The sequence below is a fragment of the Neofelis nebulosa genome, chromosome 12 (assembly GCF_028018385.1).
Source record: "Neofelis nebulosa isolate mNeoNeb1 chromosome 12, mNeoNeb1.pri, whole genome shotgun sequence".
In the NCBI taxonomy this organism is placed as follows: Eukaryota; Metazoa; Chordata; class Mammalia; order Carnivora; family Felidae; genus Neofelis; species Neofelis nebulosa.
The window spans coordinates 88695055-88714874 of record NC_080793.1 but is presented as its reverse complement, the minus strand read 5'-3'; the positions used below and the strand labels follow the sequence as shown (position 1 = coordinate 88714874).

General features: G+C 50.6%; 1 protein-coding gene across 6 annotated transcripts in view; it reads right to left on the bottom strand.

The window, feature by feature from the left end:
- Window positions 1–510: 510 nt before the first annotated feature.
- RCL1 (RNA terminal phosphate cyclase like 1) overlaps window positions 511–19820 on the bottom strand; it is a 57274-nt gene continuing 37964 nt past the window's right edge. For all 6 annotated transcript variants that reach the window (XM_058695834.1, XM_058695836.1, XM_058695835.1 and 3 more), the window contains 3 exons: window positions 16043–16199; window positions 10878–10981; window positions 511–1310 (listed from right to left, as the gene is read on the bottom strand). In XM_058695834.1, coding sequence (XP_058551817.1) covers window positions 1160–1310; window positions 10878–10981; window positions 16043–16199 — 412 coding nt within the window. In that variant the 3' untranslated portion in view covers window positions 511–1159. The remainder of the gene's footprint in view (window positions 1311–10877; window positions 10982–16042; window positions 16200–19820) is intronic.

Below are 19820 nucleotides of genomic sequence, written 5' to 3'. Positions count from 1 at the left end.
CAGGGCCATCCCAGCACGGGCCGGGTGTTCCTGCATGTTCTTGCCAGAGAAGCTTTGCAGAACCAGCAATCCTGAGGGGTGCAGATACGACCCCATCGGGAACGAAGAGCAGGCTCGCCGGAAGGGGTGGAGCCTCCAGGCTCGTGGACCTCACTGGCGGTGATGCAAACTGCTGCTCCTGTGGCATCTGTCTACCTGGGGTCCCTCCACATCAGCAGGGGGCAGGGAAAGCGACACAAACATGAAGCTCATGCTGCTTGCTGCGCTCCAGGTAGTAAAATTCTCTGTCTCTGACGCAAGACTCGCGGGACTTCTGCTGGCACCCACGGAACAGTAATAACCTAACTTATTAGCTCGCAAGTAGGGTAAAACTCCAGATTCTGACACTATTATACACAGAAGTTTAAATCAGGAGATCGATGTCGTTCGTTACATTATACATTTCAATGGAATAAAATACCCTTCTTGAATTTTCTTAACAAGATAATAAAATCTACATCACACCTGAGATACAGAAAATATCCAATAAGTTTAATCGAGCCCTGCCCTCTCCAGACACTCATCCCCCCACATATACACGTGATGGACCGGAGAAGAGTGGTAGCTGCCTCCAAGATATCAGTCTGTTCACAAGACGAGGGACAAATTAGTTTCACATTATCAATTTTTGACACGTGCGTTCCACATAAAGAGCTTCCACCCATATGATCTCATTTAATCCCTACCCAGAAACCGAGGCTCAAAGTGGTCAGTCCTCGCAGAAGAAACTGTAACGGACCCTGCAGGTCTGGAGAACAGCGCCACGACAGAAGCCGGGGATGCAGACGGAGTGAGCCCTGCGGAGATGCAGGGGCGCGGTTGCTCCAGCAACACAGCTGTGTCCTGAAGGCACGTTCTTCCTCCCCGTGGGCTACGGGAGCTCTGGTCGTGACTGGGCTTCCTGAGGAGTGTCAATGCCACTGCAGAAACGGCTAGAAACCACATGACACAGAGAGGTCTTTTATTTAAATGTTCTGACTTTGTTTTTAATGGAAAATGAAGAAATCCTTAAGGTTAAGAGGCTCTCCTGTCCTGGATGAATTTGGACTTGGTCCCCTTGGGTGTCCGTGGCAAGCGTCTGCTTTGTTTGTAGGCGTTGGGGCCTCATCTTGTGACAGTATCACTTGAGGGTCTTGCTAAGGTTGGAGAAGCCAACGCCAACGCAGGTCAGCAGCACTTTATCCCCACCCTTGAGTTCTTCGCCACATGGCTTGGTTTCAATTTTAAACATAATCTGGAAAAAGCTCTTCAAATGCCGCAAAAACTCTATCCTGAAAGGGAGAAAAAAAAAAAAAAAAAGAAGGAAGGAGTGAAAAAGGAATTCGATTTTCAAAACAAATTCTCCTTCCCCCACATAGAACCCAAGCTTTTACTTTCACAGATCAAGAATACCTAAAATTAAGAACTGCTCATCAAAGCTCATTGAACAGTACTTCTTCACAGCCTGCCAGTTTCCAAAGTGGATTTAGACAGCCTATAGAGATGCACACGATACATGATAAACACATTTTTAAAAGGTCCAAGGTGAGTACATGACACAGAAGTCATTCGGTCCCACGCAGTTGAGGGGACATAAACACAGCGTTAGTCTTGAGCAGCGCAGGCAGAGAAACATGTACTCCCGTGACTCGCAGCATCATGAGGTAAAACCAAGAAGATGCCAAAATAGAGCAAAGTCTTTCTCTTTGCTCCTCAACCGCAACAAAACCCTTCTATTCACTCCACACAGATTTACTGAGTGCCTACTATGTACCAGGCACTGTCCTTGGTGCTGAGGATGTTGCAGTCAACAAAAAATCCCTTCTGTCATGAAGTGTTCAATCTAGTGAGGCAGACAAGTTAAATATTCTTTAAAAGTACTATGGAAATTTAAATAAACAAGGAGGGGGTGGGGGGGAGAAACTTGGATATGACAAGATTTGTGTGTATATGGCAGGAGGCCAGGGAGGAGCTCACAGTAAACATGACAAGGAGTTTCACGGGGTGGTTTCCTGTCATCTCCTTTAAGACAGAATGATGGCTGCATCCCAACAGCACCTTGGGAACAGCAATGGCGCGGAAGGACCATGGGACAGGTAAGCGACTTCTACTGCTCTGCCCTAGCCGACTCAACATCTCCCCAAGCTGGCCCAACCAGAAGACTCACCTGGAGTGTTCACTGAACACACAAGTTCCTGAAGGTTTTACTCAACTAACAACTGGTAGGAAACAAGGGTCCAGTGGCAGAGCCTGGAAGCACAGGCCAACACAAAGACAGGCCCTCCCCACCCCTTACCAGGCCCCATCTCCCCAGGGCACAGGGGCCAGAAATCTATTGTTTACAAGTAACCCTAGTGATTCTTTTCAGGCAAGTTTGGGAATACTGGCTTAGTTAAAAAGAGATGGTCTGCATGTCTATAATGAAATATCCAGCAACCTTGTGTTGCCCCCCAAATGAACCATCCAAACTCCCTATCCTGGCCAGATGCCTCTAATGGGCCTGCTATGGAATCACCTAAAGAGCTTTCAAAAGACTGATTCTAGACATAAAGACCAATGCGAAAGAATTGAGAGTCAAGAAATAAACTCACATACTTATGGTGAGTTGATGTTCAAAAAGGGTGCCAAGATAATTCAATGGGGAAAGAATAATCTGTTCAACAAATGGTGCTGAATGACTCCACATACAGAATGATGAAGTTGGACCCTCTCTTCCCAGCATACATAAAAACTAACTCAAAATGGATTAAGAACCTCTAACAGCTAAAACTATGGAAGTCACAGAAGAAAACAGCAGTAAATCCTCATGATCTTGGGGTAGACATTGGTTTTTGTGTGTTGTTGTTGTTTATTTTTGAGAGAGAGAGAGAGACAGAGCGTGAGTGGGGGAGGGGCAGAGACAGAGGGAGACACAGAATCCGAATCAAGCTCCAGGCTCTGAGCCTGACAGAGCCTGATGCGGGGCTCAGACTCACGAACTATGAGATCATGACCTGAGCTCGAGTTGGACGTTTAACTGACTGAGCTACCCAGGCGCCCCAAGTTTCTTAAATACAACACCGAACACAGAGTGATAAAAGAAAAGAAAAAAAAAGCCACACAAAATGAGACATCATCAAAATTAAAAACTTTTGGACATCAACAGACATTATGAAGAAAGTAAAAAGACAGCTCTCAGGATGGAAAAAAATATTTGCAAATCATATACCTGATAAGAGTCTGGTATCAAGATTATATAAAGAACTCTTACAACTCAGAAAACAAAAACAGAAAGACAAGAAATACAATTAAAGATAGGCAAAGGATTTGAATAGACATTTCTCCAAAGCCTTACAAATAGCTAATAAGCATGTGAAAAGATGGTCAACATCATTAGTCATGAGGGAAATGAAAACACCACTATGGGGTCCCACCTCACACCCTATAGAAGGGCCACAATCAAAAAGAGAGAGAACACAGGTGGGGGTGAGGATGTGAAGCAGTTAGAACCCCCGTTCGCTGCTGGCTGGAAGGGAACACGGTGTGTTCCCAGTCTGGCGGTTAAATCCTAAATAAGAAGTTACCACATGACCCAGTAACTCCCCTCTCAGGTACGTGCGCAGGAGAAATGCAGCATACGCCCACACAAAGGCCTGACACAAAGGTCTGCGACAAAATTGCTCAAAAACAGTCAAAAAGGCAGAAGCAACCCAAATGCCCATCAACTGCTGAGTGCCTACACAAAACGGCGGATTATTCGGCCTAGAAAAGGAAGGCGGCACTGACCCTGACCCAGCCACAGCGCAAACTCTGAAAACCTGACACTAGGGAAGAAGCCGGACGCAGAAGACCACACGCTGCAGGAGCCCATGTATGTGAAGTGGCCACAAGAGGCCGACCCTGGAGGCAGAGAGCAGACCAGTGGTTGGCCAGGGCCGCGGGGCCCAGACCGGGCATGGGGAGGGCCGGGGGCCACTGTGAACGGGCAGAGGGCTTCTACCTGCGATGCCCAACATGTTCTAAACTTGTGGTTATGGTTACATGACTTCGTGAATATGCTAAAAACCACTGAACTGTACACTTTAAATGGGCAAACTGTGTGGCACGTGAATTATATCTCAACACCACTGATTAGAATACATATATATGGTATTTGTGAAGTTCAGAAGACATACTGAACCTGGCTCCCGCGCTCACACAGTGTAGACACAACTGAGCGCGGGGCACCTCCTGGGGTGCATTTTCCACCCCCTCCTGTCCCTCTGTCCTTCCACCTACACAGGAGAGAAAGGGCAAAAAGGAGAAACGGGGCTGGGACAATCCCTCACCCCGTCCGGCTGACGTGACCAGCATTTCAGGGACTAAGAGAAGAAAGAGTACCCCAGAAAGCAGTTCTGGTGCATGGGGTGCGCTCGCAGGAAAGCCCCTCGCTTCTCGGCTCTCTCTTCATCTCCATCTTTACAGCGACAGCCCAGGGGCACCTGGGTGGCTCAGTCGGTTGAGCGTCCGACTTCGGCTCAGGTCATGATCTCACGGTCTGTGAGTTCGAGCCCCGCATCAGGCTCTGTGCTGACAGTGCGGAGCCTGGAGCCTGCTTCGGATTCTGTGTCTCCCTGTCTCTCTCTCTGTTCCCCCCCGCCCACTTGCTCTCTGCCTCTCTCTCAAAAATAAATAAACATTAAAAAATTAAAGGAATTAAAAAAATAAATAAAGCGACATCCCATCTGCCAACTCTCCGGCGAGGCTTCCCCAGCCGGCAACCTCTCTGAGATAGGACAGCATTCCCGGCCCTGCTCGTGGTGTCCGATTACTGCTCGTGCGCCATGGGCTCACAACTGCCCCGTCCCCTTTGGGTAAAGCACCTCCAGGGCAAAGACCTCGTCTACTGCTCAGAGCCACTCCAGCTGCTGGGCACCGCTGGGTGAGGAGGCAGCAAACGGAAGTCAGGAGCCAGGGCTAGTCCTGACAAGTGCCGTCCACACTCCCGGCAGGGAGGGGAAGTCGCTTCTTCCCCTGCTGGCTTCCCGGTCTTCTCACCAACTGAACATTTCAGTTTCTTGCTCTCTGTCCCAGCCTCACCACACCCCCCAGCCTGTCCCAGGAGAGAAAACAAACACGTCAAACCCACGGATCAACAAGCTGCATCCGTGGGCAAAGCTTCCAGCTGGCAGCCAGGGGGAGGGCACAGCCACCTCACCACGTCTGCGTTCTAAGGAGAAAACAGTCTGTTCTCTCGCGGCCTGAGCGCTAACGCAGCCCAGGCACGCTCGGCTCCCAGGGCCTCCCCGGCCGGCCGCACCGTGAATCAGTCGACTGTGCTGGAAAACCCAGACCCCCTGGGCAGCTGGCAGAATCCCCGAGGGGCCCCCGCGCGCTCCTGGGCTCCCGGAGAAGGATGCAGGCCTGCATATTTGCAGCTCCAGGGTATTTGCGGCCTTTGGACCTGGTGGGGTCCACGTTTTACAAGGTGTTCTGCCGGCCCGCCTGCCCGGCTGAGGAAGCCCGCCTGAGGGGCTGGGGGCAGCCTTCGGAATGTCCTCCCGCCTCCGGCCCGGTTCTCCAGAAGCCGAGACCCTAACCACAGGCGACGTTAAATCTTAACGGTCTCCTGAAGGGATGAAACAAGTCATTAACCAAGTCACATCCTCGCCGGCCGGCACCCTTCTCCGCCGCCCGCACCCAGGCCCGAGAGGCCCCACTCCCGCCCTTCCCTCTCCCCCGGACGCCAACGGCACACCGCGCGCCCTCGCCTGCTGGACACAGCACGCGGCCGCCGGCCAGCCGGGAGTGACGTGCGGCGCGCTCGCGGCAGCCCTGTCCCTCAGCGGAGCGGCGACCACCTGCATTGCTCCGTGTACCTGCAGAGGTGGCTGGGATTCTTTCTACACAACTCCCGCGCGAAGGTCCGAACCCCTGACTTAGACAACCGTACCTGCCGTGAGCTTCTCTGGTTGTTGTTCGGGAAAAAGTGATTTGTTTTTAGAAGAAGAAAACCGAAAACGACAACCTCCTTTTCCATGAAAGCCTCCAGTCCGTCTGACAAGCAGGTTTCAGAGAATCCTGGAGCACACAGAGCAGTCTTCCTGTCTATTTGCCAAGTGGGGGCTGTTCCGCCACCATTGCTGGTCAACAGGTGGAGGCCAGTGGGCTCCCGCTCACCTGCCCACCGAACCCCAAGTGCCCGGGACCTGCCAGGTGGCTCGCCCACCTCTTAAACACAGCCCTCGTTGCCTTCAGAAGCCTGACGGAGGCGATGAGAGGTCGCGGGACAGCGCTCTCTCGGGCCGCTCCACAGACACAACCCGGACAGACGGTCCCGCCTCCTGCTCCACCAAGGCACTTCGATATTAGGGTTGCCTGCTTCTCAGGCCTCGGGCGTTGCTCTGCAAGTGGAGGGGAAAGACCCGAGAACAGGAAGAGAACCTGCTCAATGGGGTCCCCAGAGTCATTACACAGCAGCTTTTAAAAAACACACTGGCGGTGCTTTTTGTGGCCAAACAGCGGCTTTCCCAAAGCCCGCTGGCCTCTTGTTCTGAGAGTGAACGTGAGCTCTCGGCCGAACTCGGCCTTGGGACCCACATCTCTCCCAGCCTGGCTCCCTGCCTCCTGCTGCCTTTACAAACCGAATTTTGTTTCATCTGGAAAACTGACGATATCGCTTGCTTTTCCCGTATGCCAGCTCCGTGCTGGGGCTCTGACCGTGTGATAAGAAGAGTGCCAGGGCCCTGCAGCACCGCAAGCACCCCCAAACGTGAGGTGCGGCGGCGCCCCGCCAGCTTGCAGACAGCAACTGAGCGACTGGACCCAAACAGCCGGGCGTCATTCGCAGGCTGTGCGCCAGACCACACATGGGACGGGAGACCGCCGTCCCCATCAGTCAGTGACAAAAGGGACACCAGGCTCTCGCTCCCCAGCTCTTCACAAGCAGTGGAAAGAGGTCATTTATTCAAGTTAGAAAAAAACAAAGTGGCATGATTTATTTTAGACTTCGAACTAAAGATAGAAGGAGATCGTTTTACGGCAGAATTTGAAACGAGGACTCTGAAAAGATGTGGCGTGGCACCCTGCCCCAGGCAGCAAAGTGCGTGGAGCCCAGCAACGTGGATGCAATCCCAGCTCTTACACAAGAGCTCAGTGCGTCAGGGACGCAGGGACTCTGGACGAGACTGTCTCGGTCAGAACCCCACGGCTGACCCATGTGCCTCCGGGCACGTGGCTCCACCTCTCTGTGCCCCAACCCCCCACCTGTAAGATGGACAGCGAAGGGTACCTACCTGCTTTTATCACCCCACCCCCATAAGGTCATCATGAAAACTAAGTGAATTCATATTCTGAAAGCACTTCAAACAACATCTGCACAACAATAAATACTGTAAGTGCTTGTTAAAGAAACCGACCTACACAATTCTCGGGAATAGTACGTAAGACGAGAATGGTTTGTTTAGTAAAACAACTGCAGGAAGTTGCTCATAACGGACACAGATTTAGAGTCGCTGAACAGACAATTTACGGTGACTTCAGGCCTGAGAATACCCAAGGCAAGTTTACTAGGCCTCCAGGTGTCCAAAGTGACCTTACCGGGATACTGGACTTCCCAGACAGAGGGGATGTGGAGGCAGGAACCTCGCTGTTCAGCACAGACTGAGCTCTGTCAGGCACACCGCACGGCTGGGAGGACTAGGTACCCGACCTCATTAAAGCCTCATACCACCTCCACAAACCCAGGGCCGCAGGACCACTCAGTCACCTTCACTACCGAGGACACAGACACGCAGACCCGCTCAGTGCCTTGTCCACGGTCTCCCGTGCTCCAGCGCAGAGCCAGAACTGAAACGCACACGGGGGGGGGCTCTGATGCCTGCGCACCGGCAGGACGCAGAACGCTCTGGTAACTGCAGCCCCCGATCGTGAACAATTTCCAAAAGCGCCAATTAAGATGCTCATTAGTATTTTCCTTGCTGTTAAACCTGCTTCACATGAAGTGTAAATCCTCCCCTAAACTGTAAAGTTAAGCGTTTTGAGGGAAAGGCAGAACCACCACCGCCAACTCTAACTATCTAAAACTCAACGAAGTCAACAGAAATAGAGCATACACGTACCGGCATGCCATCCAACACTATTTTATTCTACGGGGAAAAAAAAGTCTCTCTGGCCTTCCTGAAGAATTTCACACATACAGACTTACTTTCTCAAGTAACACAGGAAGCCAACAGCAATCTCCTGAAGTAAGACAGAGGGAAGAGGAAAAGAAGAACACAGAGACCCTTATTTTCCAGAAAGGATTTGAAAGCAAGAAAAAACATCCTCCTTACTCCCAGTGCTCTGTCAACAGACATTTGAAAAGCTATCTATAAAAATCAAAATGTGCAAAGGGCCAGAATACATTTCTTTAAACCAAAGAGGGTCTTGCTTCTGGTTTTCATTAGAAATCTGAGGTTTCAGAAAACGGATTTTTAGGACTTTAACTGCGCATAAAAGTAAGTGCGACAGTTTGACCTCAAAAGCTCCTGAACTGGATTAGGATAAACTGCTCCTCCCAAGTGTGGCTGTCCTCATTGCGGATTCCATCCCTTTCCACCCTTCACCGTATACAAGTACGACGTTAGCTTCGCCTGCTGCGTCCCTGAAGGACATATATTTCTTCCCACCTTTGCCCCTTTGTCACTTTGGACCACCAGAGCCTTCCACGAGGATAAAGGATCCCAAACAGGGGCACCCGGGTGGCTCAGTCGGGTGAGCGTCCGACTTTGGCTCAGGTCATGATCTTGCGGTTTGTGAGTTCGAGCCCCACATCGAGCTTGCTGCTGTCAGCCTGTAGGCACAGAGCCCGCTTCGGATCCTCTGTTCCCGTCTCTCTATCCCTCCCCCACTTGTGCTCTCCCAAAAACAAATAAATAAAATTAAGGAAAAAAAAAAAAAAAAAAAAGGATCCTAAACAGATCCTTTCAAAAATACAGCTTTCAAAAACAAACCTCCTTACCCCCACCCTAATACTAGCTTACCAGAAAGTACCGAAAAGAAGGTAGGCAGTCCTTTCCCACCCATGGCAGCCCCTCTTACATGAAGCCCTGGGAGGCAGGTAACCCAGAGGACAAATGTCCTGTAAGTCCGAGCCCCAAGTCTTAAAAAACACATAATTTTACAATCTGTCCTACTCCTCTGAAGCTCCATTCAGAGCAGACTGCTTTGTTTTCCCAGGAGACAGTATAATTTTAGGCAAGGTTTCTGGAAGACAGGACACTGCAATTAATGTTTGGTGAAAAGTGAGTCAAGGAGGACACAGGAAGTTTTAAAAATGTCAGTCACATCTTGGCCATCTCCACAGGGGCTGCTGACTTGAAAAGATTATAAAGGCCCTGTAGCCCAACTGAAGAAAAAAAAAAAATCTCCAAAAGAAAAAAAACGTCAAGGAAAAATAAAAACATACATTCCGTTTTTCACGCCACGTTCTGCCAAACCCCATGGCCCACAACCACATGCATTTGAAGACAGGGCCCGGTGCTGTGTGAGCAGGAGGCCTTCTGCTGCCCTGAGGCGGACAGACGTGGGCAAAGCAGCAGCAGTGAGAACGGCTGCCCGGCTGAAGGGGCCATGGCGGCCGCAGACTGTCAGCAGCTTCCAGGAAACTCTCCGGGAAGCAAATCTCTGCTGTGCTCCTAGGGCGAGCTCTTAGCCCTGACCTCCTCCTCTCCGAATGCCTGAATTACCAAGTCTATCTCAGCAATGCTGACCCCTGGTGTGAGTGTGCCATTTACTCAATTTCGGGTCCCATGTCCTGTGAGATACTTTAGATGAGTTATTGGGAGACCGTGTGGTCCTCACCGGCTTCCTGCTTACCAGTCTTCCCCCACTGTTAACAGAATGGACTCTCTCTCTTCCACCTCCCTGTTCAAAACAACCTCCCCCCATTAATCAAAAAAAAAAAAAAAAAAAAAAAAGAAGAAGCCTCCTTAAGAATGTCTTTTGAGCTCTTTGTCTCCAGGCCCCTGGAGCCATGGCGGAGAACGCAGCACCCCATGGCTGTGCTCGCCCCCTCTCTCAATGTGATGGCACCATCATTCTTCAGTTATCACAGTACTGTACCTTTCAGACATACAGCATCGGTACCATGATAACCGAAAAAGGACAGTTCAGTCTCATATCTACCTGAAAACTTCCTCCCATGAGGCCCAGCCGGCCCTGCTCCCCACTCACAGATGAGTACGAATGATCTTGAGTGGATAAGTACACACTCGCAGACATCAGCGCTCCAACAGGCTGTTACGGCAACCTCAAGTACTATCAGTGGGAAATGCTTCTCCCCCTGTGCCGTGTATCACTGAAGTCTTCAGAGAGCTGCTCTTTTTGGAGAGTGCTTGCTTTAATGCCTTGGCCGTCAACTCTGGAGGACACCCACAGCCTCAAACTCACCTCTCTAACTTCCCCGCTAGTCCAGCAGCATGCCTACGAACTCTGTCCCTTCCTCCGGCTTTCCAGCCTGCTCACACCCTATCATCTTGGACAAAAAGACAGTCCTTTTTGCCACAGCTAAGGAAAAGAGGGATTTAAAGAACAACAAAATCCAAGCTATTAACAGAACCAGTTTACCTTTAAAATGGAAACAAAGTCTAAAGCACAGACAAAAGAACTGTCTGGTATTTCTCACGTAACTCTCATATCATGGGAATGACACACAGGAATGATGAAGCTACAAGAAAGGATGTGAAGCAAAATCCTCGTTAAATACCGGGTTTAGGGTGACAACCTCCGGTTCATGTAAGCAACGGTACGAGCAAGCGTTCACGGTGACAAGCTACACGCAGTACGACACCCGGGTGGTTTTGTGCAGCTGCAAGATTGAACTGGATGGCACGGCGCAAGGTGGAAGAAAAACGACTCACGTGTAGGGAGACAGCGGTCCTAGCAGGACTTTGGAGACATCCTGTTGTCCAAGGGTCATGAGCAACAGACCCAGGCTCTGGTTGGTCGAGTCAACACATCCACCCTGTAAACACAAACACTTTCAAGATTAATCGTTCTACCAACCAGAAAATGGAAAACCAACAAAACAGAGAGAAGGAAACAAACCACAGACACCCAGAATATCTGAAGCACAGACGAGCAGGCAACAAAGTTCAAGCAATAATGAAACACAATACCGGTCTTGTAAGAGCGATCCTCATACCAACTAACTTCAAGGGGGTAAACAGTTAATAAAAACAACTGCAGGGGCACCTGGGTGGCTCAGTCGGTTGAGCATCCTTTGGCTCAGGTCATGATCTTACTGTTTATGAGTCTGAGCCCCACGACAGGCTCTGTGCTACAGCTCAAAGCCTGGAGCCTGCTTTGGATTCTGTGTCTCCTTCTCTGCCCCTTCTCGTGCTTACACTGTCTCTCTCTCTCTCTCTCAAAAATAAATAAACGTGGGGCGCCTGGGTGGCGCAGTCGGTTAAGCGTCCGACTTCAGCCAGGTTACGATCTCGCGGTCCGTGAGTTCGAGCCCCGCGTCAGGCTCTGGGCTGACGGCTCGGAGCCTGGAGCCTGTTTCCGATTCTGTGTCTCCCTCTCTCTCTCTGCCCCTCCCCCGTTCATGCTCTGTCTCTCTCTGTCCCAAAAATAAATAAAAAACGTTGAAAAAAAAAATTAAAAAAAAAAATAAATAAATAAACGTTAAAAATTTTTTTAAATTTAAAAAAAAAGAACTGCAATCGCGGAGACTATGAGAACGAATAGACACTCAAGTCTACTGAGGCGCATCTAGTGAAAAACGCCACTTTGCCTTTGGAACTAAAGCCGCGGCAGGACATACGGGCAAAAACGTGCACTCGGTTCCATAGCTGAATACCCAGGGCTAAATGAAGGTTGCTTCTATTGATCTGACCTGTCACGGAGCACCACAGTTAAGGTGACGTGAATGGAACATCACCTTCCACGGGCACCACCTGTGCACACACTCTGCCACACTCAGAAACGGCCGGCCACGCTCCAGGGGCCTCCACCTCTCCCTGTGCACGCCTTAAACCTGGGCAACGACTGTGATCACCCCCTCAGTTATTACTGAGGGTGCGTTCTTCCCCTCCCCCCAACTCCTCCTTCCTTTTCTTCCGTATCAGAGCGCAGACCAAAACTCTCTCCTGAGGTGCAACTGCTTTGGTTGCCCTTCTTCTTTCGCTCTTGAATTTGTCTGTCCACCTCTGCCGCCATTTTGCTCCAGCAGAGGCTTGCATGACAGCTGCTGACATCTGTGCCCTTAAATTTGTCTTGATCTCTCATCATTCCTCCTGGGGTAATTGGATTTCGAACCATTCAAACTTAACACTGTCCACAATGAAAGCAGGATGACCCTGGATCTCTATGTATTTGGCACACGTCACAGTAAGAAACCCGGTTTCTAACACAGTGCATCCCTGTCCACGGCGAGGCTCTCTCGGACTGTGCACCCACTGTTTATGTGGGTACGCCTCTGTCCTCTGTTAGTGGGGGCAGGGTAGCGGATAAGTCAGTTTTCAGGCACAGACACTCATTCTCTGTGTCACACTCTGTGACAACAGTCAGAAAATAAAGGGGTTTCTGCTACAGCTGGCCTTTATGAAAGTCCACTGCTCTTGGCAAACCACTGGAGATAGTAAAGGACAATATTCACCTCGTTTAGCAAATTTTAAGAAGAGTTACTGCGTACGTATTTCCATCTACAAAGGAAAACCTGACCCACGTGGAGAACAGGAGGCCCAAGGAAACTAACTCTGTTTGACAGAACTTGCTCCCTCTCACAACTGTCTAAAGTTAAACTGTTCTCTTCAGTCTCTCCTTCTTATCAGTGTTGCTATTCTACCACCCTCACAGACTTCTAGTACGTGCTGGACCGATATTTTAGTGCGATAAATATGTCAGGGTCTGTGCACAGGACGCCACGGAGGGAGTGACGGGGCTACCCCCGGGGCATGGGGTGTAGAACCTGTACTGAGTGGCTCTGGTCTTGTGGCAAAGATGATACAGGGGCAGGAATGGGGACAATTCAAGTGGAGCCAGTGCTATGCAGCAGGGGGGGTGTGGCCACTGGGGCTGCCAACGCGGGCAGGAGAGGGCTGTCACCCAGCTGGCAGCAGAGGGAGGCTCTGGGGAGGGGGACGGGAGCTGGCCCTGGAGGGGACAGCAGGAGGATGGGGGAAACCGGACCCAGGGCCAGCAAGGAGCAGCCAGGAGGCCAGCGAAGTGGCTGCCTGCTGTCTGCAGAGGAGAAGGAGAGACCGCGGGGAGAAGAGGATGTACACAGACTGGCTTTTCTAACCAGGTTGAGGGTTTTGACTTGGGAAAGTGAGAAGCTGGAGAAGGTCTCTGAGCACAGGGGGGAATCGATCAGATCAGTATCTCAGGGGGAGACCCGGTCTACAGAAGATACTAGAGAGGCAGGCGGACGCGAGGAGGGCAGCAGGTGGTGGCAACGAAAGGCAGATGAGAAACGCAGCCCCAGAGAGCCTGCGGCGTAATCAAGGGGGCCTGGGAACAGAGGAGACATAAATGAAACGAGGGATTAGACCAGAGGGTTAAAACGCTGGTAAAAAATAAGCGGGACCCTCCCAGGGATGGATTTTTTTTTTAGGTTTATTTACTTATTTTGAGAAAGACAGAGACTGTGTGTGTACAGGGGAGGGGCAGAGAGAGGGAGAGAGAATCCCAAGTAGGCTCCACGCTGTCTGCACAGGAATGCTAGGCCTGACACAGGGCTCGATCTCACGAACCATGGGATCGTGACCTGAGCTGATACCGAGAAAAAGAAGTTGGACGCTTAACCGAGCCACCCAGGTGCCCCCAAGGGATGGATTTTATGACTCATTTAAACCATATCATATCACACACCTATGAAAAATTATTCAGGAAAGCATAAAGCGTTTTCATCCTTTTGACAATTAAGGATCACAGACACACACACAGTTTTCTCAATGATTAAAAACAAAGGCAAAAAACCTGGTCCAGGCATAAGGCGATGGTATAAAACAGAACTTAACTGGAGCGTAAAGAAAAAATAAAATAAAATAACCTAATCCAGATTGCACGTTTCCTCTCGGGTGGACTGACGATGGGCTGTGCTCTCACCCAGAGGCTTACAATCTGCTCTTTACAGGGATGTAACATACACTCCAGCTGTGCTCGTGGGCCCCCACTGGGCTATTCTGTAAGGTGATGCTTCTGATGCCCCCAGGTCGGCTAGAAAGAGACAGCAGCGTCCCCACAGTCACAGAGAGCGCCTGCCAGTCACCACAGGATGCAGTCTTCCCTCATAAATGCCGAGATGACAATCTTCCTGAACTAAGTAACAGGCAGAGCGAGCTCTCGATCGTTCACTCCCAGCTTCCGGTTACCACCCATCTTTCAAAAATCACTGAATGTAGCACCAAACGTTGGGCTGGTTTAGCATCAAAAAAGCGGAGGCCAGACTCTGGCCGCACAAGGACCGTGTTGAGATACTTCCTCCTCTGGGAGGGTTTCATCCGACAGGGTGATTCCCTTCCTCCACTAGTTCCCAGCTGAATCGCTGCGTACAGACGATCGAGGCACTCCGACGCAGACAGGTACAGTCTGTCCTCCATTTTAATCAGATGGACGTTAAATAGAGCCATTTCAGACCTGGAAATTTTAATCAACTCTGAAGAAACAGTTCATTCTTACTTGTTCCACCCTGGGACCGGTAACATATTTTCAAGAATGCTGACTTGGATCAGGGGAGTAGACGGCGTTAATAAGCTGTTTTCCTTAGTGAGGCCTGTACAGGGATCAATACCCATGGCCCAACCATCACCCTACCTCAGAGGTTAATCAGCTACAGTGGAAAAAGGAAGAAAGGAAAGAAAAAAAAAAAAAAAAAAAAAAAAAATCACCACTCTACCCGCCTTACTGGTCTTATTTCTTCACTGGGCTCCCATGTGAGTTTTGCTGCTTTAAACACGGCAAAGCTTCCCCGGGAGACTCCAGAAAAGTACCACAGAGATGTCTAGTGTCCGAGAATAAATACACAGACAAATACAGAGACGAAAGGCCCTTCAGCTAGAGAAGAAAGACAGGTTACAAATGCTACACGCCATCTGGTAGCGCATCACCCAGAGTATGGTTCCCACTTGTGCTCATTTCTGAAACGTGGACCCTCGCATCCACAGCAGGGCAGTGACCGTCCCTCAGAGCCTGGATTCTGCACGTCAGAGGGAAAGCCTGGGCTTCCTGACATGGAACCAAGACAAAAGGTAGTGCAGGGTAACAAATCCTGGAGCCAGATTTGGGACTCCCCACTAAATAAAGCGTGTAAGGTCACGAAGAATGTATTTTCAGGTGGCTTCATCTTATTTTCTCCTGCCATCATTTTTCCTTCCTTCCTAGTTTCTTCCTTGCTTCTCTGAGGTCACCTCAACTATCTTAGGGAACAGCGTGTGGGCACACACAGCGTGTGTGCCGCTTGTCTGGACGGGCAGAGAAAGCACCGTGGCGACAGAGAGGGCAGGCCATGTCCCACTCCCGCCGTCCCGTGCGCGGACCCCTCCAAGCCCCGACCACGCTTGGACGCAGGACTGCCTTCCCAAGACATTCTTCTGTGCTTGAGAGCACGCTGCACAATGCGGCCTGTTGATACTATTTTCTATCTGAACTGTCACATACAAATCCAGATTTCCAGTTTCTCTTGAGAAATCTGAGAAGAGCGCACCCCCATTCCCCTACGGCCAGACTGGGGGAGCCGGGAGAAGGCACCTGTGTGGTCAAGGCAGTGCCTGCTCTTCACCTGGCCAGTCACCACCAAACGTGCTCCATTTTTACCTTCCCTCTCTTGTTCCAGTTCTTTCCTCTCCCCATTAAACTTACCTGCTCTGTATCCCAAACCAGAGGGGCTGGATCTCTGCTCACTGACTAGCTTACCTAATCTATTAAACTAGGTAATGCTAAACTGCTGAATGCACAGGAAGAAGTTAATTCCTTGGCTCAAGCCCTCGGAGGAGAAGAAAGTTGCTAAGGAGTAAGAACGAGAGACAGCGAACCGCTCCCTGATGGCACCGCTCCCAGGCCTGCAGAGGCCGAGACGTACCCTATAGATCTCTTCGAGCAGCAGCTTGGCGCAGTTCTGGCCGAGGTCCTCCGGAAGCACGGCAGCCCCCTGGCCCTGGGGGTTGGAGGCCAGCTCGGCACTGAGGAAGGCGCCGGTGGTGGTTTCCGCAACCAGTGACAACCCGAAACCCGGAGACCTGGAGATTCAAAGGCATGGACGTGAGTACGGCTGATAAAGTGGGGGGTGCACATCCACCCGCAAAAGGAAAGAGAACACAAACATCTTTCTGATGGCCTTCTGTCCGGCCACACCAAGCCTTGCCAGCACTCCCACCGCCTTACACTAGAAATACAAATGACTTAGCGAGAGCATGCAGGGCGGAACCAAAGGAGGCCCGAGTCTGCACTGCTTCTCCTACCGGCCCTGCCTTCCCCCTCTTTCCCCCGACGCCTACCCTGTGAGTTAGAGACCCCACTGTGAGAGTTTGTCACCATCGACGTATAAAGCAGCGTTAACAAGGGCTACCAGATATCAAGCACCTACTGATGGCCAATTTCTGAGCTAGGGGTCTGACACTGTAAGTCTTCAAGGTAAGTATTACCATCCCATGTAACAGGAGAGAAACAAAGCAACCTGCACCAAGTCCACACTGCCAGCAAGTGACCGAGACGCGTTTCGAAGGCAGGTCTTCCAGACTCCAAAGCCTACGAGAGTTCTCTACCACAGTACTGGGCCCTCAACCAATCCAGAAGGAAGGAGCAGCCTGGAGGCCACCTGAAACATCAGGCTGTTCATCCCCCGTGATGAGGAAGTACCACACGAGCCAGAAGAGGCCCAGGGATGGCACACCTCGGATGAAGGAACATCCCCACCTCAGAATTCATTTGAGATAACCAGCTAGCACCGCGTCCTCTTCCGCTGTGTTTCTACTACCAACAGCCAGAAGCTAACGCCTTTCTTGTCCAGAATCACTGCTGACTCATTTGTTCACGCACCCCAACAAACGTGGCGGAAAGCTTCTGTGGCCAGGACGTGGGGCACCACGTACACGAGTGTTCCTGCTCCTAGAGAGCTCAGCGACAACCAGTCTGACACAAAACAAAATCGGTCCACAAACAATAAAAACAAGTCTCTCTCCCCTAAAAGTTCCAAATTTAACATCTCACAGATGTCTACTTTGCCCGGTGCCTTTTAAAGTTTGGGTTTTTTTTTGTTTTTTTTTTTTTTAATTTATTTTTGGGACAGAGAGAGACAGAGCATGAACGGGGGAGGGGCAGAGAGAGAGGGAGACACAGAATCGGAAACAGGCTCCAGGCTCCGAGCCATCAGCCCAGAGCCTGACGCGGGGCTCAAACTCACGGACCGCGAGATCGTGACCTGGCTGAAGTCGGACGCTTAACCGACTGCGCCACCCAGGCGCCCCGCCCGGTGCCTTTTAAATGTGTACGTCCCAGATGTACACTCCACATGCAATCATGGCACCCACGTGCCTCCTTTAACCCAATTCAACACGCGTGTTCCTGAAGCACTTTCTACGTGTCCAGCACAAGACTAGCCAAGATACCTGCTTCAGAAAAACTGTGCATAAAATCATAAAATTAATAGTGTTTCAAACGCACTAAGTGAGCTCACCGTATGAGAGAACTATATTGGTCAGTCCTAAATTTCTTAAAAGAAAATGGTGTCTACACAGCCAAGGGCTACTAACTAACACCTTTGAGGACAAAGGTTCTGGGCGCTCCGACTCGTGCTCTACAGTGGACACCGCGCCACCCAGCCATCACGCCACGGGACAAGCTGAAGTGGCCTTCGAGTCACCTGACCAGGAGGAAGGCGCGGCACCAGCTCCCTGAGCGGTACAGGCGGAGCCACGAGAGCTTGCAGAGTGGAAAACAGAGGGACGCAGAACCAGAAGATATGCTGCCATCCCTGCTTCAACCCGCCCACCTGCAGTTCCCAAGAATTCTGGACTCTTCCATCTCTGAAATTTTTGAAGTGTGTGTAGTTGTTGTTCCAATAAACTTCATGTTTAATCGAAACTGCTCCATTTAACGCTGTATTTGTTGTAGGAAAAACAAAGGACTCGAGAGCCTACGAAGCTCCGTGTGCGTTCCTCCAGTATCTCCCCTCCAACCTGGGGTGTGTGTGTCCTCGGGCCTGTTATGCTGACAGAGCAGCTGGTCACCAGGCGACCTCACTGAACATCCGCATCAGTACAGTTTGCAAGTGACAGCCTCCAAAACTTCCCAGTTGGTAAAGGACTAGATTTTTTTAAGGTCCTGACTGCGAGGATCAAAATGGGCCAACGGGCAAATGCGTACGCTGGTCAACGAGCTGACTCAGACCACCCAGAACCTCTGGTCCCCGGGCTTCCAGGCCTCAGCACCCACTCTCTCAGCCTTAGAGTCAGCAAACCTCACTACAGGGATCCCCCGCTGAACTCGAAGAGGAGAATACCCCCCTGTGGCTTTACACTTCCATTACAGACAAGGAAGGTCACCATGAGTCCTCTGCAGCTTGAGATGTAGAAAACAAACACTCGCCTGATGTTATGCATTGCTCTTACATGTAATTTTTTTAAGTGGGGCTTGGAGTTGATGACCCACGAATCTCCATCACGCCCACATCTTGATCCCCGTGTGAGCTTCCTACTCACCCTCAGCAAGGACAGGACTGAACTGCACACGGGGGTCAGCTGAGTCGATGGCATTACAAACAGCTGCACCACAGCCGGGGGCAGCATGGCCTCAAGCCCGCTCTGCTCTATTCTCAGCCACCCTTTGGTGGAGCCAGAGGCCAGACCCCTCAGACAGCTGCTGCTGCACTGATCCTCCCCCACTGCTCTGTGATCCCCCTCCCCGGAGAATGGCCAAGAAGGGAAGAGAAAGGGAACCTTTTCTGCAGCAACTACTACGTGCCCGCCATTGCATTAGTGGCTTACGCGGGTGATCGCTCCATCTTTACGGTGACCTAACGGTGCCGGCACCATGACTCCCACCATACGAGTGAGGAAGACACTGGTGGTTTCAGAGCAGTGCCCCAAAGGGGTCCAGGACCATCACTGACATTCCCAACTACCAAAGGAAGGGCCAGCTGTGCACACAAATCCTTTCCCAACTACAGCCTCCAACGTCTTCACCTCTGCAGCGCTGAACTACGAGCCACTGCCACGTGGCTGAAATCGCCTTCGTCACTCCCACGGGCCTTATCAAGGTCAGAAATGCCACATCACCCTCACCCCTCCTTTGCTCTCTCCTTCTTCGGCCGAAGTCAAAACAAAGCTCAGATCCAAGGGCCGCGGACAAGGGTGGGTGTGTGCTACTTCCTGCTCAGAGAAACACCGAGGTCTGAACTCACAAGTCAATCCCTGATGTTCTTATTTTTAGGAGACACAGCCTACAAGCTGCAGACTCCCCAGCGTTAGTGATCCTGTCGTTCACACTGAAATGATTCAGCAAAAACAAGAACACAGAAAACCCACACACAAGTAAAGCCGATTTGGCAAAACAGTCACCGTTAACTAGAAGTAGAAGGAATACACAGGTGTTCACTGTGCTAGCCTTTCAACTTCTCTGTGTATTTAACATTTCCATAATAAAAAAATTAGTTCTTTATTGCTTGCCTAACTTACTGGTTTCTAAATATACAACCAAAAGCCTAAAACAAGTATTTTCATTACATAGATCATCATTAACTTTTTATTTTCTAAAGTGAGGTTTTCTACAAAGGTTTAATTAAACCCAATTCCAATCTGCAATAACAACCCTCTCTGGCTCTAAGAGTGTTGTTCCACTCGATGGAGAGGGAAGCCAACTGG